Source organism: Pristis pectinata, chromosome 5 (assembly GCF_009764475.1).
Source record: "Pristis pectinata isolate sPriPec2 chromosome 5, sPriPec2.1.pri, whole genome shotgun sequence".
Lineage (NCBI taxonomy): Eukaryota > Metazoa > Chordata > Chondrichthyes > Rhinopristiformes > Pristidae > Pristis > Pristis pectinata.
The window spans coordinates 58,442,613-58,465,347 of NC_067409.1; the positions used below are offsets into that span (position 1 = coordinate 58,442,613).

General features: G+C 39.8%; 1 protein-coding gene across 1 annotated transcript in view; it reads right to left on the minus strand.

The window, feature by feature from the left end:
- The window catches only part of LOC127570961 (collagen alpha-1(XXVIII) chain-like), a 123,566-nt gene that overhangs the window by 62,140 nt on the left and 38,691 nt on the right, over positions 1-22,735 (minus strand). The window contains exons 9-11 of the mRNA XM_052016929.1: positions 19,867-19,935; positions 16,451-16,519; positions 4,907-4,975 (exon numbers count right to left, since the gene is read on the minus strand). Coding sequence (XP_051872889.1) covers positions 4,907-4,975; positions 16,451-16,519; positions 19,867-19,935 — 207 coding nt within the window. The remainder of the gene's footprint in view (positions 1-4,906; positions 4,976-16,450; positions 16,520-19,866; positions 19,936-22,735) is intronic.

The window sequence follows — 22,735 nt, forward strand, 5'->3', positions numbered from 1 at the left end:
TCATTTTGAGTGACCTCTTTTTTTACCTCAATAAATATCTTCAACAGAAGTTACCAAAGGGGAAATGAACAAATGCTGCAGGATTAAAGAGAAAAGCAAGGAGCTGCAGCTAATTGATAGTTCTTTCAAAGAACTGATTTTCAGAAGCAAATGTGGCAACGCAAATAAAACAGTGAAGAACTTGAGAAGGTGGACTAAAGTAGTGGGTGGGCAAGATAGATGAATGTCAACAGAAGAAAAGTAGGTGTTACACCTTGACAAGAAGAATGAGGAGACACAATGCAAGCTAAATCAAAAATGGCACAATTTTAAAGGGCTGAAGGAACAGAATGTCCTATAGGCATTTGGGCCAAATCTTTAAGGACAAATTAGTAAAGGAAACAATACATCTTTTGGGATCCTAGGTCTTGTAGAGTATAAATGCCAGAAAGTTAGGCTAAACCAAATAATTATATGTATTATGGACTTTAGTAAAGCATTTGACAAAGTCCCTCATGGTAGGCTGATTCAGAAGATTAAGTCACATGGGATCCAAGGTGAGTTGGTTGGTTGGATTCAAAATTGGCTTGGTCACAGAAGAGAGGGTAGAGATGGGTGGGTGTTATTCTGACTGATGGTCCGTGACCAGTGGTATTCCTCAAGGATTAAGGACCTTGTTTGTAATACAAATATGATTTGGATGTAAATAAAGGTGGTCTATCAAATTTGCTGACAACACAAAAATGGGTGTTGTGGAGAGTGAGGAAGGTTATCAAAGGATACAGCAGGATATTAATCTGTTGGAAATTTTTGGGTGGAGAAATGGCAGATGGAGTTTAATCTGGACAAGTGTGAGGTATTGCACTTTGGGAGATCAAATAAGAGGAAGGTATACAGTAAATGGCAGGGCCCTCAGGAGCAAGAGGGATCTTGGGTTGCAAGTCCATTAGCTCCCTGAAAATGGCAACATAAGTGGATGGGGTGGTAAAGGCAGCATACAGAATGCTTGCCTTCATTGGTCGGGGCATTGAGTTTAAAAGTTGGCAAGTCATGTTGCAACTGTATAAAACTTTGGCTAGACCACATTTGGTGTACTGTTCTGGTCACTGCATTACAGGAAGGATATGGAAGCTTTGGAGAGGGTGCAGAAGAGGTTCACCAGGATGTTGCCTGGATTGGAGAGTATTAGCTTTAAGGAGTGATTGGACAATCTTAGTTTGTTTTTGCTGGAATGTAGCAAAACACTGAGGGGCAACCTGATAGAAATATCCAAAATGATGAGAGGCTAGATGGTCAGAGTCTTTTTCCCAGGATGGAAATGTCAAATACTATGATTTTAAAGTGAGAGGGGGAAAGTTTAAAGGAGATTTACGAGGCAAATTGTTTTACACAGAGGGTGGGCAGGTGCCTGAAACATGCCGTCAGGGGAAGTGGTAGAAGTCTACAGCAAGATTTAAAAAACATTCAGACGGACACATGAACAGGCAGGGAATAGAGGGATACAAATCTTATACAGGCAGATGGTATTAGTTTAGAGTGCCAAACACATGACTGGTACATAAATCATGGGTCTAAGGGCCTCTCCTGTGTGGTCCAGTTCTATGTTCTATATTAAAACTATTTTTCACTGCGACTGAAACAATCTCCAATTCATTTCATCAAGAACATAGAGGGAGGTTGGGAGATGACAGGGGTAAAGAACAAAAGAACCAGAGCCAACATGGATCAACCTGTGGTTATGATTTGGAACACACTGCCTCAGGGTGATGGAAACAAATTCAGTGATTGTTTGCATAACAAACAAAAATGGGTAAATACTCAAAGGAGACAATATTTCAGGGATATGAAGAAAACCATATTTCTCTTTGAAAGCACCAGTGCAGACTCCATGGGCCAAATGGTTTCTTCCCACTCTGTACAACTCCACTATTCCATGCTTTCTCAAAGACTACCACCATTCCTCTCACTGCTTACTGTATTTGCAAGTTTTGAACCATCAGCCTCTATATCTACATCCTCTATATCTAAATCCAGATCACTAATATATCTCTCTCAACAAGAGAAGTAGCTTTCCCCTGATGTACACCTCACTATTTCTCACTCAATCGCCATTATTCTGTCCCTTTTACCGCTTAGCCAATTTTAAATCCAGGCAGTCACTGACCTCTCATAACTCAAAGAAAAGTCCCACCACTAATTGTTCCTCTTACTGATTTGATGCATCAAAGTTGAATGCGAACATACAAATTGGAAGCATGAGTAGGCCACACTGTCCCTCAATGTCATAAACAAAGAATTCACCACTGAGTCTATAGAACCAGTACATGGTCTGGTATATACAACACTGGGACATTCCTGAAATTGACGTAAACCAGTTGAGGATGATTTGGTCATCCTTTATGACAATAGAAACTCAGATTCAAAATTTGATTGTGATTACAGCAATGAAAGTCAAATGATGGAACATATTGGGAATGCACACAGCCACATGAGATGCCATAATCCTGCTCCAAAATCTGATCATCAATACGCAAGTTGCTACCATTGCCATATATTTGGAAGAAATAACAGTTTCGTCAAACCCATGCTCAGATTCTTGAATACAACTCTGTGGTTTCGTGCATGTGATTGATGTATGGAACTGTGGTTGTGTGTAGTCCTGCCTGGCAAGGACAGCACATTTCCTTAGCCCAGGTATGGATATTATTAAAACTGGTCTTTTATGACAATCCAACAGGTTATTTTGTCAGACTTACTCATTCTCTTCTTCTTGGACTATCGATCAGGTTTTAGCACGACTTGCTTCCACTGCAGTTCCATGGGTTTACAGGTGACCAATGAGACTATGGGTTCTTCCATGGTCAAACCTTGATGATGTAATTGCTTGCATAATTGTACACACCTACTGGTGATTGGCCTCCAAGTAGTCCCGTCAAAGAGATTAAAGGAGTCAGTAACTTCTGTGATGTTTGTCCACGAGCTTGAGTGGCCTTGGGCCAGGGATTCCCATGAATTGGTGAGGATGTTACATTTTCTTCCAAGGAGATACAATATCTTTGAGCCAGTATTCTTGTAAATTGCTTGCCATGATGATACCCTCAAAGTTAAGTGCTTGCTTTGGGAATCTGGAACTAAATATGTAGCCTGCCCATTGGAGTTATCTGAACATATCAGAGCCCTGATACTGCAACTGTTGGCCTAGGGAAAAGATCCTGACATTCGTTATCTATCCTGAGAGAGGATTTCAAGATTTTATAAAGGCAGCCTTGGTGATATCTTGCCAGTGCTTTAGGATGCCTGCTGTAATTTGCCTATCCCTACAATGCATGCAGGAGGGCAGAGATCACTGATAATGATAGACCATAATATTTGTGTGGGCCTTCAGGTCTTGGTTTTCACTCATTTCCACAGGTGGCCAAAGCCTTTGTTGGGTTTTGGAGGAAGTGGTGGGTTTACCACCAATGTCTGCTCATGCTGACGGACGGCTCCCAATATATGGGAGGTGATCCACGTTGATCAGAATACCATCGTTGATTTGATTGTCATCAGCAGCATTGTGTAGTGGGGGTAGGATTGTGAAGTACGTTGTGCCTGCCCTCCACATCAGTTGATGTAATTTATCTCATCATAGACCACTTATTTACACCTCTGTGATGTCACTCAGATTTAGCCTTGTCTCAGCTCACTGTTGCAGAAGCCCTTCAACTCTACTAGACTTGAATTATTCCAACTCCTGGCGGTCACAAGAGATTCTGCAGATGCTGGAATCTGGAGCAACACACACAAAATGCTGGAGGAACTCAGCAGGTCAGGCAGCATCTATGGAGGGAAATAAACAGTCGACGTTTTGTGCTGGGACCCTTCATCCTGGCAGAGTCCCTTTGTTCCACCCTCATCCAAAACTTTGCTATCCTCGTTCTAACTTGCACCAATTATCTCTGTACTCACTGACCTGTACTGCCACTAGGTTAAGTAATGTTTCTGTCTCAAATTTCTCATCCCTGCTGTCAAACCTTTTCCTGTGAGAGATCTCCTCCAGTCTCCAACCATTCAAGATATCTGTGCTCCTTCAATTGCGACATTCTGTTCATCACTGATGTTAATTGTTAATTGTTGACTGTGCTTTCAGTTGCCAAAGTGTTAAGCTCTGTAATTTTCTCCCTAAACGTTCCTACCTCTCTTTCTTTATGACACTTCTTGAAGCTAACTCTTTTGACCAAGCTATTGGTTATTTGCACAAATATCTGGTGTAGCTTGGTGATAACTTGTTTGTAGAGTGGGATGTTTTTCTCTATTAAAGGATGTTGTATAAATGAAACTTGCACTATAAATATATTTTTAGCTAAGTTAACATTACATTCAAGTATAATATTATAACCACATGGACTACTTCCACCCACTATAAAGTATTTATGTTTGTAATGGGATCAGTAATTTTACTGTTAATCCACAGAGTTTTGCATTTGATGCCATATTAATCCTCAGCTTTTCTCATTAATAGTTACTAAAATATCTGACACATGTTTCAGGAAATTTCCAATGAGCATCATTCCTAATTGGTTCATCTTCTGGATGCATTACTGGCAATATATCACCTTAATATCAAATCTTTATGTGTGGGCCTATACAATGAATGTTTGCAACTTATTTACAAAGAGACATAACAGCAGACAAGCTAAAATGCACAAAAAAGCACTTTCTAATTATAGGATAATAATCAGGAGCAGGATAGTTGCTCAATTCCATCTTTCTGCAGCCTAGAAACACTCTAATCATATAGACAAACACCAGCTGGGGTTGATTAACTGAAGCTTTTATACTCAGCTTCCAGGTCGGCATGGGTTCACAACATACCATTCTTATGCTTGGCCATTAAACAGAAGGGAATGCTTTGAGATGTATTTTGGAGCCATAAGAAATTCCATACCTTTGGTCCTGGAGCACCTTGTCCTGGCTGTCCTTTTTCGCCCTTTGCACCAGGATCTCCTCTAGGTCCCTATGAAGTGTGGAAAAGATAAATGGGATGCAAAGTTTCATGTTACCAGTTGCCATTATGAGAAGCAAATGAGACTATCAAGTAGTAGGCTATTCAAAGTACAAAACAAATTCAGTATGAAGTCCTTAGAAACATATTCTGCTCATTCATAGGTGTTTGGGCAGGAAGCCTGTTCCCCGTTTTACTGATTTAGCAATAGATTTACATAATCTTTGTTCTGTTAATCACTGCTGACCAAAGACAATGTACAGTGAGGGGGAAAAAGGTGCTGCTATTTTTTTACCTCCAATACTTGTGGAGGTTTGAAGAGGCTTTATGGAATAGGTATTTAGATCTGTGTCTTGTACTTAGTGTAAGTTAGAATATTTTTAAAATAAAGCTTACAATAAACTAAAAGATGCATGTAAATAATTGTCTAATTAAAGATTAGTGGATAAACTAGTTAATTTAAAGCAAAACTAAACATAAAGTGAATAGAAACCTTAACTGATTGAATAGATAAAACAAAGTCTGACAGGATGGCCAGCAGGTACTAATTCTTGTATATGTAAAAATTGGCCAAAGTTTAAATGAGATCCCTGGCACCTGTATATACAGTAAGTGTCTCCACTTGAAGAATTTTAGCTCAGAGTTGTTGAGCTGGAGTCTGAGCTATATACATTGTTGTGCATTAGGAAAGGGAAGAATTATCTGAACTGTTTGATCTTAGAGGCAATTAGACCTCTGATGTGATAGCTTAAAACTAATCAACAGTCTTGGACAGCACAGTCTTGAATCAGGCAGATATGCAAATCCAGGATGTATTTTTAGATGAAATTCAACCAGTTCAGCTTGTCCAGCAGTACAAAATACTTTTCTGTTTGCAGTAAAGGGCACAAAAAATGGTTAAGGGATGGGTAAATGGAATATGGCACCATGGTCCAGGCCATTCAAATGAGACGAGAGAAGGAATATTCCCATGGCACATGGGGCACTGACATAGCTGGCATGATGTTGCTGCAGATCAAAGATCCATGTCCTATTCAACAAATCGATTTGGTTTGTGTAAATGAGAGAGCGGGCTTGGCGGTACAAATAACAACAAACATCTCACTGGAATGCTTTCTTGGAGATAACATTCCTTCACTATCAAACATGATAATGCAGATGGAGATATATAGAAAAGACTTTATTGATCTGTTAGCTCCAGATGTGCAGGCTATGGAATAGCTTCAGGGTGTAAAATGGATAAAAAGAACCATGGGCTTGTTTCTAAAATAATTAGCTGTGCAAGAATGAAAGGAGAAGTGGTAGATTGTAAACACAGATGGTCACCAGAGGAAATGTGGCTATTAATAATAGGCACATTGAGGACAAATAACCTTTGAATGGCTGTGGCTTTGATTGTTTAAGTGAATTAAAGGGATCTTTTGTTAAAATCAGATGCTCACTAGGGACAGGGTCTAATCTCATGCTGGTCAAAAATGGTAACTAACAGCGTGTATGTTTGTACATTTGTTAAGAAAATGCTCATCTATGATGTGTAATTCGAGATTTCAATGATACAAGCCACATCTAGATATGCTTAGGGGATAATAATCACTATATGAGTTGTGAATTTTAAGTCATTGTAGAGCTCTGTATGAGGGACTAGGGGTTGCTTTCCAGCATAAGCATCAAAAAAATGGGTGAACAGAAAACTTGAGTGTCGATGATTACTAATGGATGTAGAGGTGACTGAACTCCCACAACAGGGAGTGAATATGAACATGATACTTATGATACAATATTGTCTGAGGGGTAAATCATGTTCTTTGCAGGCACAAACATGAATTCTGATGGTTGCGTTGCCTGACCAATCCCAGGATTAAGGATGTCTCCATATACTGGAGAAGTATATTGGATAGGAGGGAAAGGATCCAGTTGCTAGTGTCCAGAAATGAACCAATGACACAGACAGATCTAAGAATGAGGTTCTTCTGAGAAAGTTTAAGGAACCAGGGATCAAATGATAAAACAGTAAATCAATTGTAAGAAACCTCTGGATGGTTGCCAGAACCATCTACAGATTGACATGAGGACAAACAGATCAGAGGTTTATTTGCAGGGCAGGAGGCAGATGGTCATTATTATGCATATTATCATTCCTGGAGCTCTTACATCCTCTCCTGACCAGTTCAGTGGAGTTCTTTGACTAAGGGGAATTAGAGCTTACATTAATGTTTACTGAATCTGATTTGCCAGTTTCTTTCCTGTTGTTTATCAGTTCTCAATTAACTGTTCCAATGATAGCACTAAGGTGATTTTCTGAACATGATACACCTCACCTATTGACTTCACATACTGGAAGATTGAGAGTAGTGGATTTGATGCCCCCTAACTGTAGGTGACGATCCATTCCACTGTTGGAAACACAGCGTTATTATGTCAGCCATTATTTATGATTTATATTAACAGCAGCATTTGGTGGAATAATTCATAGCCTTAGTGAAATAAATCAAGTCACAGAATAAAATTTTAAAAAACTTTTCTAGGCATTGTTCATTTATTATGATGAGGTTGATCACCTCATATATCACCACATTATCCTACATAACACTGACCAGTCAGGTGGTAGCTGACTTTGTTTTGATATTTAAAATACATTTTCTGCATCAGAAAGGTTGTTTGCAGTAATTATAATGTCTTACACTGTTAAAGAACCATGTATTTCATGGCATTTTGAATGAGAAACTGGTGATTAAGAACCTAACGTCACAAGTATGCAGTGATTTCAATGCCTTTCAGCAAGGACTGTTACAACACACTCTTGGAAAAGATAGGTATCACTGTTAGCAAACACCAAATTTCTGTGCCAAAACTGCAGTTCAATTTACTCCAGAATTTACTGTGTGACAGACAGCTCTGTATCCGTTACTACCCTCTGTCACTGGACTCTGCACATACACAACTGGGTGCAGAATGTGAGAGCAACAATCATAGTCAAATTTCAAAAAGCAGCTCTTAATCAGAAATAATAATATTTTGGCATTCACCACATAATTTTTCAGAAATAGTGAGAAATTTACTTCTTTTAAATGAAATGTGCCTGACTTGTTAAGTAACTGTTGCTGTAACACATGCAGCAGTAGATTTCTGGATGTTACTTTAAATTGGTGTTTATTACTACTAGGCATGGAATAGCTCTCATTATAGACAGCTTGGATTGAATTTGATACGGGAAGACAAAAGGTTTTGAGTGTAGGTGACAGGTTAAAAGTGACAGTGTGTCAAGAAGGTGGCTCTAAACCACTGACTTCTGTATTTGGGATTAACTATGGGACCTCACCAGTTTTTCTGGCTTCCAAGAACTTGCCAGTAAAATCAAACACAGCAGCATTGGAGGTGGCTGTTATCCCAGCAGAAGCATCTAGCAATAAGTAATGTAACCTCTTGGCTGCTTTCCAACTACTTCTCTGAAAGGCTTTGTTACAAAAATTGGGGTAAGAGATCACTTTGTTAACTCTGGGGATTATTTTAAAAATGTTAGAACATTGATCTCTCAGTTCAGCATGGACTCCACCTGTGTGAAATTAGAATTCAGATGAGAAACTAGATAAACAGCAGATGCAATACCAGAGATATCTTGACCAGCAGGAATCCCAGAATCTCTTGAATGTCATGTTTGCAATGCCCTATTAAAGTCTGAAGTTGAAATGGACTCATGCACATTGTCATCACATTTATTCAACCAAACTGGTAAGGAACACCAGAAATAATATGTCAGCCCAATGGTGGATTAAAAAGCTGCTGACTGACAAATCACACTCATTTTCAGATTCCCCACATAACACTAGAGCCCCCACACCCAGAACAACTTAAAGTTTAACACCAATAAGCACAAAATTATATCGTACTTCAGTCCATAAAAAAGGAACCCCCATTAATGCATTTCCATTTCCCATGTTAACCTTCTGGTTGACTCTCTAAGTGAAATACCAAGGTATCCAAATTTGTATCAACATGACTTTAGGCAAGGAAGATCCTGCCTGATGAATCTGATTGATTGTTTTGAGGAGATAATAATACACCCCCATCATAGTACACCCCCACATTATGGAGGGGTTGCGTTCCAAGAAAATCATCTGTATTGCAATTTTCCATAATGTGAACCCTTGGTAAAACTTGACAGATTTGTTTCTTCTTTTGCATTTTGCATTTAGTTACTTATTTTTTCTCACATAAATTTTGTAAGAGCAAATTTTTGTTCTATGTCTCAAATTATTTCAGTAGTGATTAATGAATTCCTTAAGGGTGAATTTCTATTACCCAAACTGCCATAACATGGGGGTAAACTATATTTTGTTTTGAAAGTTAATTGATAAGGTTCCACATGAAACATCACCAGTTAAATCTTAGTGCATAATGCAAAGAGTCCATATTTCAACCAAACCATGTTGTCGACAATTTTTTCTGAGGTCACTTTTAATTTTCTTTGTTATCATTTTAATTTGTGGTTACTTATTACTCTTCTCTATTCCTTATCTTAAGCCCCTAGATAGGGTGGAATTTGTGTGGTGAGTCCAAGATAGTTTCCTCACACAATATATTGAGGAACCTACTTGAGAAGGAGCGAATTTGGACCTCATCTTAGGGAATGAGACGGGCCAAGTAACTGAAGTGGTCGTCGGGGATTACTTTGGGTCCAGTGAACGCAATTGTATTAGTTTTAAAACAGATATGGAAAAAGATAGAACAGGTCCACAGGTTAAAGTCCTGAACTGGTGCAGGGCCAACTTTGAGGGCATCTGGTAGGATCTAGCTGGGGTCAACTGGGTGACTTTATTTAAAGGCAAAGGAACTGTTGTCAAGTGGGAGACTTTTAAAAGGGTCATATCAAGAGTCCAGAGGCAACATGTTCCTGTTAGAGTGAAATGTAATCATACAAAGTTCAGGGAATCCTGGCTGACGAGAGATAGAGGCCTTGGTCAGGAAAAAGGAGGAAACGTACATCGCATTTAGGCAGCTGGGTACAAATGAATCCCTCAACAAATATAAAAAGCTGAAGACCAGGTTTAAGAGGGAAATCAGGAGGGCAAAAAGGTATGAGATGGATTTGGCAGGCAGGGTTAAAGATAATCCCAAGAGATTCTTCAGTTATATTAAGAGTAAAAAGGTGACTAGGGAGAGACTTGGTCCTCTTAAGGACCATCAGGGCCGCCAATGTGTGGAGCTGCAGGAGATGACTGAGATTGTTAATGTCTATTTCTCCTCAGTGTTTATGAAGGGGAATATCGTGGATGCCAAAGAAATGAGGGTAATAAGTAGTGAGGTCTGGGATCATATGCTTATTAGAAGGAAGGAGATATTTGCAGCCTTGAAGCGCAAATCCTCAGGTGCCTGACCAAGTGCATACGTGAACCTTATGGGAGGCCAGGGAAGAATTCACTGAGGCTGTTGTAGAGATAATTGCTTAGTTTTTGGCCACTGGTGGAGTTCCAGAAGACTGGAGGGTGGCTAATGTTGCTCCATTGTTCAAGAAGGGTGGCAAGGACAGGCCAGGGAACGACAGGCCGGTGAGCCTGACTTCAATTGTAGGGAAGTTACTGGAGGGAATTCAGAGGAACAAGATCTACCATCATTTGGACAGTCAAGTCCTGATCGGGAATAGTCAACATGGTTTTGTGCGTGGGAGGTCATGTCTGACGAACCTTTTGGAGTTTTTCGAAGAGGTAATTAAGGGGATAGATGAAGGTAGGGTAGTGGATGTTATCTATGCGGACTTTGGTAAGGCCTTTGACAAGGTCCCACATGGCAGGCTGATTTGGAAGGTTAGGTCGCATGGGATTCAGGGGGGAGCTAGCGAGGTGGATTCAGAATTGGCTCAATGATAGGAAACAGAGGGTGATGGTTGAAGGTCAATTCTCCAACTGGAGGCCAGTGACTAGTGGGGTGCCCCAGGGGTTGGTGTTGGGACCTCTATTATTTGTTATGTATGTAAATTATTTGGATATGAATGTACATGGCATGATTAGCAAGTTTGCTGATGACACTAAATTAGGGGGTCTTGTTGTTAGTGAAGCAGGTTACAATGAATTGCAGAGATCTTGATCATTTAGGGAGATGGGCTGAGGAATGGCAAATAGATTTCAACTTAGATAAGTGTGAGGTGATGCATTTTGGACAGTCAAACCAGGATAGGATTTGTAGAGTGAGTGGCAGGGCACTGACGAGTGTTGTGGAACAGAGGGACCTGGGAGTACAAGTGCACAGTTCGTTGAAAGCAGCCGCACAAGTAGGCAGGGTGGTGAAGACGACATTTAATATGCTGGCCTTCATTAGTCAGGGCATTGAGATTAGGAGTAGGGACATTATGTTGCAGTTATACAAGTCGTTGGTGAGGCCGCACTTGGAGTATTGTATACAGTTTCGGTCACCCTGTTATAGGAAAGACATTGTCAAACTGGAGAGGGTGCAGAAGAGGTTTATGAGGATGCTACCTGGACTGGAGAGCCTGAGTTATAGGGAGAGGTTGGCCACACTGGATCTTTATTCCTTGGAGTGTAGGAGGATGAGGGGTGACCTCATGGAAGTTTATGAAATTATGAAGGGTATGGATAAGGTGGACGGCCATAATCTTTTCCACAGGGTTGGGGAGTCCAAAACTAGAGGGCACAGATGCAAGACAAGAGGGGAGCGATTTAAAAGGGAACTGAGAGATAACTTCTTTACACAGAGGGTAATGAGTAGCTGGAATGAGCTGCCAGAGGAAGTGGTCAAGGCAGGTACAATTGCAACATTTAAGAGGCACTTGAATAGGTCCATGGAGAGGAGAGGCTTGGAGGGTTATGGGCCAAACACGGGCAACTGGGATTAGTAGGGAGGTTGCTGTGGTCGGCATAGACCAGTTGGGCCGAAGGGCCTGTTTCCATGCTGTATTACTCTATAAATCTCATCAGCTTCTCATGTCTAGCAAAAAATGGATTAACTTTGCAAATCTCTATCAACTCTGGCAAACTTGCACTGAATCTACATTGCACAGTTTCTGTTCCTTTTGTCCAAAATAGATACATTAACAAGGTGGTTCAAAAGTACAGACCAATATGTATGGTGTGTAAATAACCAAAACATTATTCCAATGCTGAAATAAAAACAGGTAATGCTGGAAAAACTTAGCAGTGGAAAGAGAATGAGTTAATGTTGCAGGTCTCGGACACTGCATCCTTTGCTAATGCTTTTACCATTACAGTAAAACTCTGTTAATTCAACATGTCCTGGACTATTAGATGTTATTCCCTATTAATACTCCAACACACTTATAATTCACTTATTTTAGACATTACACAGTAGAATAACACATCTTCCAGTGAACTTGGTAAGCTTAAAGGAAGCACTTGAAACAAGCACCTGGCTAGTTTCAAGATAGTGTGGGTAACAGAAACACTGAATTTTCAAGGGGGTGCATGAAACAGAACCAGATTAGTTTCAAAGGGGCAGGGGAAACAGAACCAGGTGATTTTCAAGGGAGTGAGCGTGGGAAAAAGGTGAGTTTTCAGGGAGGGTGGGAACCGGGGCCCCAATGTGTGATGGGGAACATGAAAATCAGCAACTGGTATGTTAAAGGAAGCATGGGAACCAAAGCACTGCTATGTTAAAGAGAGTCTCAAAATCAGCACTTGGTGAGCTGGATGCTGAACTATCACAATTTTCAAACAGTCAGATGGTGGATTATCAGGGTTTTACTGTATGTGGACACTGATAATGATTATTGACCACGATGAACCTAAACAAAAATGATTCATTGTATGGGATCTAAATATATGATGTGGTTGTCCAGTTTTCCTGTTTTGGTGCTGGGCATGAGAGAACTAGGGCAGTGGAATCTCCCATAAATACAGACACATTCAACTCATGTTCTGACTTCTGAAAAAACAAGCCAGAATGTTTTATTCTGCTAAGACTGCTGCCAGGATTGTGGGGCAGCAATTTCCATTCTGATTCTGACAAATCTGTTGGGTTCAACCTAGTTTAACACTCTTGGCAGACTTCAAATGTATATCTTCATGTACTTGGCAGCTCACAGATTGAAGTAGGGGGTGGTGGAAAGCGGTGGGGTGGAAATTGGCTACTTCTTCAGGAAATGAGTGACTGCAGTAGTTTGAAGACACAGTGTGCCTTCCCTACTGGGATCACATTGCTGGCTTTGCTGATTACTTAATCAACAAGTACAGAATTGTGGAGGAAATAGAATCCTCAAGACACCATGGTCATAGTACATGATACATTTTCTGCCAGTTGGACAGAATTGCCATGACTCTATGGCTTCCAGGATCCTCTCACAAAACTGTGAGAGAATTGATAGCATCAGGTTAAAAATCTAAACTACTGCAGACTCTGGGTATTTCTTTGACACAAGAAATTCTGCAGATGCTGGAATCTGGAGCAATACACAAAAAGTGCTAGAGGAACTCAGCAGGTCAGGCAGCATCCATGGAGGGAAATAAACAGTTGACATTTCAGGCCAAGACCCCAGTCGAGGTCTCGGTCCAAAATGTCGAATGTTTATTTCCCTCCATGGATGCTGCCTGACCTGCTGAGTTCCTCCAGCACTTTATGTGTATTGCTGGGTATTTCTTTGATTTTTTAATTCACTTTGTGTTGTTGTCTTATTGGTTATTCCCTTTAGTCATGATTCTAAAATTAATGGCTGATTTATCTTTTTGGTTACATCCCAACAGGCAGCTCTTTGGTCTCTGCCTTTTAGGTCACAAATATGACCCAACTTTCCAGAGTGATTTTGGTATGGGCAAAGTGATTTTGTTGCGGAAGTCCTAAGTGAGGCACTTGGTTTAAATTTGCAAAGGGACTGATGCCTACCACATGCCAATTTATGGTGGGCTGCACAATTTTTACTTGTAAGAAGAACATGCATCCCGCGAGCCATAATGGCCACAAATTTCCAGGCCGTGCCCTCACACACAATAGAGCCACTAAGGATGGACTAGAATCTAGTTCAGAAAGATGTATTTCATTGCCAAGCAAAATGGAAAATCCAAACCCTTTTTACAGCTGTGCAAAATGTTAAAGGACTTTTGAGAATTTGATGGTAGAACCATGCTTTTAAACTTTGCAAGAGAAAACAGGAAAGTGTGGGAGACAATATCTTGAATGTTTTGATTAAATATCACATTGTAACGGAAAGTACATTTTAGAAATTAAGTGTACCCTTTCAGTTTTCCTCTTTCTATTATTCCCAGAAGTTTTATTTTAGAGTCAGAGTTGTACAGCATAAAAACAAGCCCTTTGGCCCACCACACCGATCCTGACTATCATGCCCATCTATAATAATCCCACTTGCCTGCATTAATTCCATATCCCTCTTGTGCCTTACTCATTCAAGGACCTGTCCAGATGCCTCTTAAACATCATTCTGTTCCTGCCTCCACCACCTATTCTGGCAGTTCATCCCATATACCAATTACACTTTGAGTGAAAATTTTACCCCTTAATCCTTGCTCACCTTAAACTTGTGTCCTCTAGTTTTAGAAACCTATATTTTGGGAAACAGACTCTGGCTATCTACCCTATCTATGCCTCTCATGATTTTATAAATCTCTATAAGGTTACCCATCAGCCTTCTTCGCTCCAGGCAAAACAGTCCCAACCTATGTAGTTGCTCCTTATAACTCAACATCTTTGCGAATCTTTTCTGCACCTTCTTTGGCTTAATCATGTCCTTCTTGTTGCATAGCAACCAAAACTGCACACAATATTCCAAGTGTGGTCTCACCAATGTCTTGTACAGCTGTAACATGGCGTCCCAACTCTTGTACTCAATGCCATGCACCTTCTTCACCACCCTGTTTAACTGTGTCTCCATTTTCAGGGAACTATGTACTATGTTCTAAAAAGGCAGCTGCATATACAAATGCTTAAGTTCATTTAAACTGTAGAAATAGGGTTAAAAACCATTACCTTCGGGTTTCAGGCTGTGATTGAACTGTAAAGCATACCTGACCCAAAGAACCTGAAGAAGGTACAAACTCAGAATCAAGCTTAATCTAAGTGATCTGTGCGAACAGGCAACTCATCAACTTTAACTGGGGTTTCTAATTTTCACTGATGTTGCCTGTTATAGAACTTGCCCGAATGAATGAAAATCAAATGCGATCTTTAATACAGCAATGAGGAATTTTGCTTTGTTGGATTACCATATGGATAATGAAAATGAAAATGTGTCCCTAATATTCTTCACATATGTACTTGTTACCCCAGTTTCTATGCCTACTGTTTGGCAATGGTGCCAAACTGTTCCCCACAGGGCAGATTGGTATGCAGCAATAAAGCTTTCATTCCAGTAATGGAGTCAAAATATACAAACTCATTCGCAGAGAGTATATCCTTTAAATTAACATACCACAAATGTGACAATGGCAGCTTCAAGAAGACATCAATCAAAATTGATCATGTCACTTAAAGTTGCTCAGATAGAAAAAAATATCCAATTTCTTGCAGAAAACAAAAATGAACCCTTCTAATGTAGATGTTATCTTTAAGGCCTGAATTACTCCCAAACTTTCAATCCCAGTGCACAAATTCCCAACCACTCCAAGTTAATGACAGCCAACAGATAAATCCCAAAGTCAATGTAGCAGCACTCCATTAAACATATCCCAATCATGGAATGAGAGGTACTTATGGAAGAATTTCCCTGGTCAGTTAATTTTCAGAATCTATTGGAGTATTTGTTACTATAAATCCTATTTAAAGAGGTGTATGTGTTGCCAAAGCAAATGGAAACTGGAAGTGCAATCTTTAAGAGACTTCAGCCTGAACACGTCAGCGCGGGACATTCATTTAAAGAAAGGGCTTTGCCTGTCTCACCCACTTAACATTCAGGTAATTTCACTGCACACTTCTCCCATCTGGCATTGTACACTTGCTTCTTCACGCCAAGGAATCAGCATCAGGATGATTAGACGGTGTTATTGAGCATGGGTTGCTGAGCATGGGTCACCAGACATAGAGGAGCTCATGGGATGAGAAAGCTGAAGCGGTTGCAGCATTGTAGGCCTCAGAATTCATGGGAATTTATAGGAAAACAATGTTTGAAGAACAACATACCTACATTAATCTCCTAAAATGTGCTTCCACTAGTTGATGTGCTTCCAAAATCTACAACTGGAAGCCTTATCCTTATTGTAGGAACCAAAGTACATATTTTGCAGCATATTCCCATTCCATCAAAAAAACTAGTTAAAACATTTAATTTCCATAATCCTCAATGAAAGATACCTATGTACTCCTCACATCCACTTTCAATCTCAAAATAATGAGATTGAAAGTGGGTGTGAGCAGTACATGGGTTAACAAATGGGAAAAGTGACATTAAACAGTGACATAAAACAGGTTAAAGCATTGCAGTGAAACAAAACTGTTCAATAGTTTCCTGTTTGGGGAAAATGATATAAACCAATACAATATCACTATGCTTTAAAAAGATCTAATGTTGCTTACAGGTAATCCAGGTTCTCCAATCCCAGGAGGACCAAGAGGACCAGATACTCCTTGTGAACCTTTTTCACCCTAAGGACATGAAGATATTTCATTTACTTGGTGTTGCTTTTCAATGAATACTGAAAAATTTCATTGATACATTTACAAGAAATAACAGTACTAGTTTTTCCAAAAAATAATTTCCTAAAGGTTTTGAAACATTCTAAAAATGGGCAAAGAAAATCGCCTAATTTTTTTTATTTATAAGCAAACTTCATTTGGTACCTTATTCAACAGAAGAAAGTCTGTTGTCAGTGGAAAGTTAATACGATTTGGAAACATCACTTATATAGTGAGGTACATTTTTTTAAATATTCACACTGCATGGGCAGTAACAGGAGTAAATTGTTCATCTATCAAAGAATCCATCACATTTACCTTGTGACTGCATGGGCTCCCCCCAGGGGCTCGGAATTCTTCCAACATCCCAAAGACACACAATGTAAGAAAACAGGAGCAGGATTAGGCCACTTGGCCGATCAAGCCAGCCTCTCCATTCAATATGATCATGGCTGATCTATTCTGGTCTCAGCTCCCTGCTTGTGCCAGTACCCCATAATCCTCAATTCCTTGATCCTTCAAATATTTCTCTATCTGCACCTTAAATATATCTAATAATCTGGCCTCCACCACCCTTGGGTGCAGAGAATTCCAAAGCACAGTAGTGTAGGTTAGCGTAACGCTATTACAGCACCAGCAACCCGGGTTCAATTCCCACCGCTGTCTGTAAGGAGTTTGTACGTTCTCCCCTTGTGTCTGCGTGGGTTTCCTCCGGGTGCTCCAGTTTCCTCCCACATTCCAAAGACACACGGGTAGGAAGTTGTGGGCATGCTATGTTGGTGCCGGAAGCGTGGCGACACTTGCAGGCTGCCCCCAGAACACTCTACGGAAGAGATGCATTGCATTGTGTGTTTCAATGTACATGTGACTGATAAAGATATTTTATCTTAGATTCACTAACTTCTGAGAGCAGAAATTTCTACACACCTTAGTTTTAAATAATAGGCCCCTTATTTTGTAACTATGTCCCCTTGTTCGTGACTCTCCAAATAGTGGAAACATCGCAACACCTCAAGGTGTATGGGCTGTTAGTTGCCCACTATAAATTGTCCCTAGTGTGTAGGTAAGTGATAGAATCTGGGGATCAATTGTTGGGACTGTAGGGAGATTAGGTTAATTAGGAAAATTAGTGGTGAAATAGGATTGCTCTGAGGAGCTGGCATAGACATAATGGGTTGAATTGGTCTCCTCCTACATTATAAGGAAATACAGGCAGTTCCCGGATTACATAAGGGTTCTGTTCCTGAGAACTGCCTGTGAGCTGATTTCTCCCTAAATCAGAAATGTCTGTCTTTGATAGCTACCCACATTGCTCTACATGCACTTGCTAATAATTCTTTCATTTTAGTGAATAATCACACTACTACCACCCATATTTAAAGTAATGGAGTTCATTATCCTGCCAAATTTCCAGATCCCCTGATTGTCATACATCTATCAGTCTCAGACTGGACTGTACTCATCCACTAAGTAACATTAATCCTATGGGGTAAGAAGTTCACAGATTTACAACGCTGTGAGTAAGAAACTTTTCCTCATCTCAATCCAAAATATCCGACTCTTTATCCTAACACTAAACCCTCTACTTCTGAGTCTCTATCAGGAAAAAGAAACTGCTTGGAATCTACTCCACGTTTCCCTCTTGGATTTTTGTACATGTAATGAAGTAACATCTCATTCTTCCACCTTTCCTCATTAGATAACCCATTACCCCAGGAATCAATCTCGTGAATCATCTCAGAACTGCCTCCAAAGCAAGTATATCCTATATTTTTTTGAATCAAGGAGAATAAGACTGCATGTCATTCTTTAGATTTGGCCTCACCAAAGCCCTGCATGGTTATAACAAATGTGCTGACATTTGTACATTCATCCCTTTGCATTTAATGACTACTTGCCAAATGCCTTTCTAAGTACTTGCTTTATGATAACCTTCTGTGCTTTTGCCTACAAGGTCATCCAAATTTCTGTAAATTCCTGCATTCAATAGACTCACACCATTTAAGTAACATTCTCCTTTTCTGGTCTTCCTACCAAAATGGTTAACCCTCACATTTTTCCACATTATATTCTGCTTGCCATTGTTTTCTTAGTCAGGTAACCTGCCTTTTTCCCCCGCTTGTATCCTCCTCACAGCTTACATCCCCATTCATCTTTGTGGGAGAGAATATTAGGATACCGTACAACCAGTCCCTTTGTTTAAAAATATTGATGTAGAATAATCACTCAGCATAGATGGTGATTACTGTACTTGAAACCTAGATCTTTCCACTCACCCACAATTTCGACTTTTATAGTGATAATCTATGACCCTATTATAGATATAGGTGGGATACCTTTAAGATCCTGACAATTAGAAGATTTACCCATTATTCCTGAATACTATTTCCTGCCTCCCATTTAATTATCTGAGCCAATAGATGCACTCCAATGCACTTTCATATTTGTTAACATAAGCTATACATTCCGAAGTCTGTTCAAGCATTCTACTTTCAAAAAGACGGTTTTTAAAATAGTTCAAGAAAGGGTGACTGAAATGAATACCTTTTTAAAAAGATAAGAGGTACACATAATTAATGGAGCGGCATTGTGGCGCAGCAGTAGGTAAGTGGCAAAAGAATCAAAAGGGAGTTGATAGTATGTGAGAGAGAATAAGTTGCAGGGCTACAGGGTTCTAAGGAGAGGGAGACTAAATGACCTCCTTCTGTATTATTGTAAGTATGAATGTGTAAGAGATATATTTAATTTTTAAATGAAGTTTACAAGATATCATGCCCAATCTTAACACCATTTATCCCAACTTTAAAACTCTGCATGATCTTCCATCAACTCATGTGGTCTTTCATGCTTTTGTGGTCACTGGACTCAATTAAGTCACTCCTTTACTTGTCAATGTTCTGTTCATTCTGTCCAATAAATTTGCATGTGCATTAGTCAAATCTTATCCCACCTGGCCTGCTTAACACAAAAACGTCCAGCACAGAAAATTTAAACTCCTTGTGCCCAGTCAAAAACTTAGGGGTTTATTATATTAAAAAAATTGTAATGTGAAAGCACAATAGGACCTGGTTGGATGATTGGTGGGTTGGGTAGTGCTCTCAAGAAATAGGCTAATATTAGGATGACTTTTGGTGTGGCACAGTGCTAGGAATTTTTATATTTCCCTCTTGTAATATGTTGCTGACTATGAACCAAAGTTTGTCTCTCAAGTTCCCAGCAGAAATGAAAAAGTTGGTTTTCTGAGGGAAACTGAGCAAAAGCATTTGACAAACCAAATCTATTTTCACTACAGATAGAAAGAGAATGGTGTTAGTTACCTTTGGTCCTGGGTATCCAATTCCAGGGTTTCCAATTGGACCAGTTAAACCAGTAAGACCACGATCGCCCTTTAGAAAAAAAAAGTGCAATTAATAAATAAGATAATGTAGCAAGGCAATCAATCAATATTCATTCTTTTAGCAAAAACTAATGACTAGAAATTCCACTTAACCTAATTATCACCTGTGAGATAAATAGAACACAGGCAGATATTTCTAGCTGTTAATGTTTAACAGACAGACAGCTCAAATCTCCAGAAATTGTCCTCTCTCCAGGTGCAAGACCAATGCTTGGAATGGCATTTTGGTTGCTACGAGTTGAAATCACATACAATTATTTGAGATAATTTAAAGCACAATAGACAGTTGGAGGAGAGAAGGAGGGCTACACATGGGTGATAATGCCATGGATGATACATGACGGTCATTCATTGGTTAGAAATACGAAGTCAAAATTACTCAGCAATTCCACTATTTTCTTGTCAATAACATCACGCCACAATCCCCTCACCTCACCAAATCCCCCAAAATACAACAATGATTCAGATACAATAGGGCACTGTTAATTGCAAGCATTACTGACACTTTATATAGGGAAGCATCGCCACTGTTCCTAAAAAGACAAATCTTGTCAGAAAGCTGTATCAGGGCACCATCTTCCCACCCAAAGAGTTTCCCGTGCACTTGCTTAGTTAGCACCCAGTACACCGAAACTGCAGAGATATTCTGGCATCCAGGTGGGTGCAAGTGGGCAAGCAAATGGGATCCACCCAGGGCAGTGCTGAAAAGCAGTGAGACCATTTTCAGAAAAGCAGATCAGCCCCCTTGCACGGCAGCAGAGGTTGGCGGCAGCTTCCTGGGAAAACCCTGCTAATGGAAAGTGTGGATTCTGTTCTTCAGCCAGATGGGACGGGGGGCACTGGCATGGGACAGTGGTGGCAGTTACAGCTATGTGCCTACTGACTCCACAATAGGGTCAGCATTGAAGAGCATGATAAACTAAACTATGATGTTACCATTGCGATCATGTCCCACGAATTCAAAGCCATATGCTGAAATATTTTTTTTCTGTAGCTTGTGTGAGCAAATACAAAACTGGGACACTGTCTTTGCATTCGTCAAAACCTTTTTGAACATACTAGTGTCCAAAGAGAACTCTACCCAGATGCCATATTTCTTCATTCCTTGCTCCTTATTTTACTAACACAGGATGGTTGCTATGTTTGTCTATGCAAGAATCATCCTTGAACCGCTACAATAATAATCCCATCTGAATGGTTTCAACAAGCAAATGCTAGTAACTCTATTTTCTACTCAATTAAGTCATGTGAGGAAATTTCAAATCCCAAAGGGGAAATGAAGGATAGCAAAATGCATTATTAAATGTAGATTCTGTAGAATCTGCCTAAAGTTAATGCAAGCCAGGCCAAGTTGTACAACTGTTTGAATCCTAGAAAAATGCACCATAATGACGTGTTTTTTTAAATTCCTCTGGATTTTTTTTTGTTTACAGATCAAATCGCTGAATGATGATATTGTTTATAGATAAAATTGCTAAACTCTGATATAGTAACTTTTATATTTGGTACAGAAGAGTTTCCCAGATTTTTATCCCATCTGCTGGTCACATATAAAGTCATTTATTTCTCCGATTACAAATAGTTCAGTCAAGGAAAGTTGCATTCTCTGACCAAATGATTGCTTGCCCCGATGCACAAATAATTAAGAGCAAAGAGGAGTACAAAAATCAGCTCAGATGAATATGAGTTAGAACAGGGCTCTACTAAACTCCCTTCCACCGGGGATCTATTTCTGAAAAACTGTAACCTCCACAATTGGTGATATCTGTTACATAGCTACATTGGTGATATCTGTTACATAACACTGGAATAGGGAAAATTTTGATTTCTATGCCTCAAGCAACAAATTCATCTTTACCTTATGTGTACTTATTATTCTAGTAAAAATAGAGTTCTGTAACTTTGGTTCCATCACTTTATCTCTAAGACGTTCTCTCCTAGATCTATTTTAATGGTTCTCACCTCTGAAAACCAGTCACCATTTACCAACATGTGGCAATGGTTGTGTTTATTTCTTAGGTATGCATCTATTTCTGATTGTACACCATCATAATACCAAATATTTCCTGCTCATTTATGTCCTGAGCTATCCTTCCACTCAGACAAAGGTTAGTACCACAATTCTGAGCATATTACTGCAACATTTATTGATGCCACATAGTTTACCAAGTAATTTTTAAATTCATTTTTCAGGATGTGAGCATTGCTGGCAAGGCTGGCATTTATTATCCATCCTTAACTGTCCTCAGAAAATTGACCATGCAACTGATTTCCAGACCTTTTCATAGAACACAGAACACTACAGCACAGTACAGGCCCTTTGGCCCACAATGTTGTGCTGACATTTTATCCTGCTCTAAGATCTATCTAACCCTTCCCTCCCACATAGCCCCCCATTTCGCTATCGTTCATGTGTCTATCTAAGAGTCTCTTAAATGTCCCTAATGTATCTGCCTCCACAACCTCTGCAGGCAGTCTTTCCATGCAGCCACCACTCTGTGTAAAAAAACTTACCCCTGACATCCCCCTTATACCTTCCTCCAATCACCTTAAAATTATGCCCCCTCGTGTTAGTCACTGTCGCCCTGGGAAAAAGTCTCTGACTGTCCACTCAATCTGTGCCTCTTACCATCTTGTACACCTCTATCAAGTCACCTCTCATCCTCCTTTCTAAAGGGAAAAGCCCTAGTTCACTGAACCTATCCTCATAAGACATGCTCTCCAATCCAGGCAACATTCTGGTAAATCTCCTCTTCACCCTCTCTAAAGCTTCTACGTCCTTCCTGTAA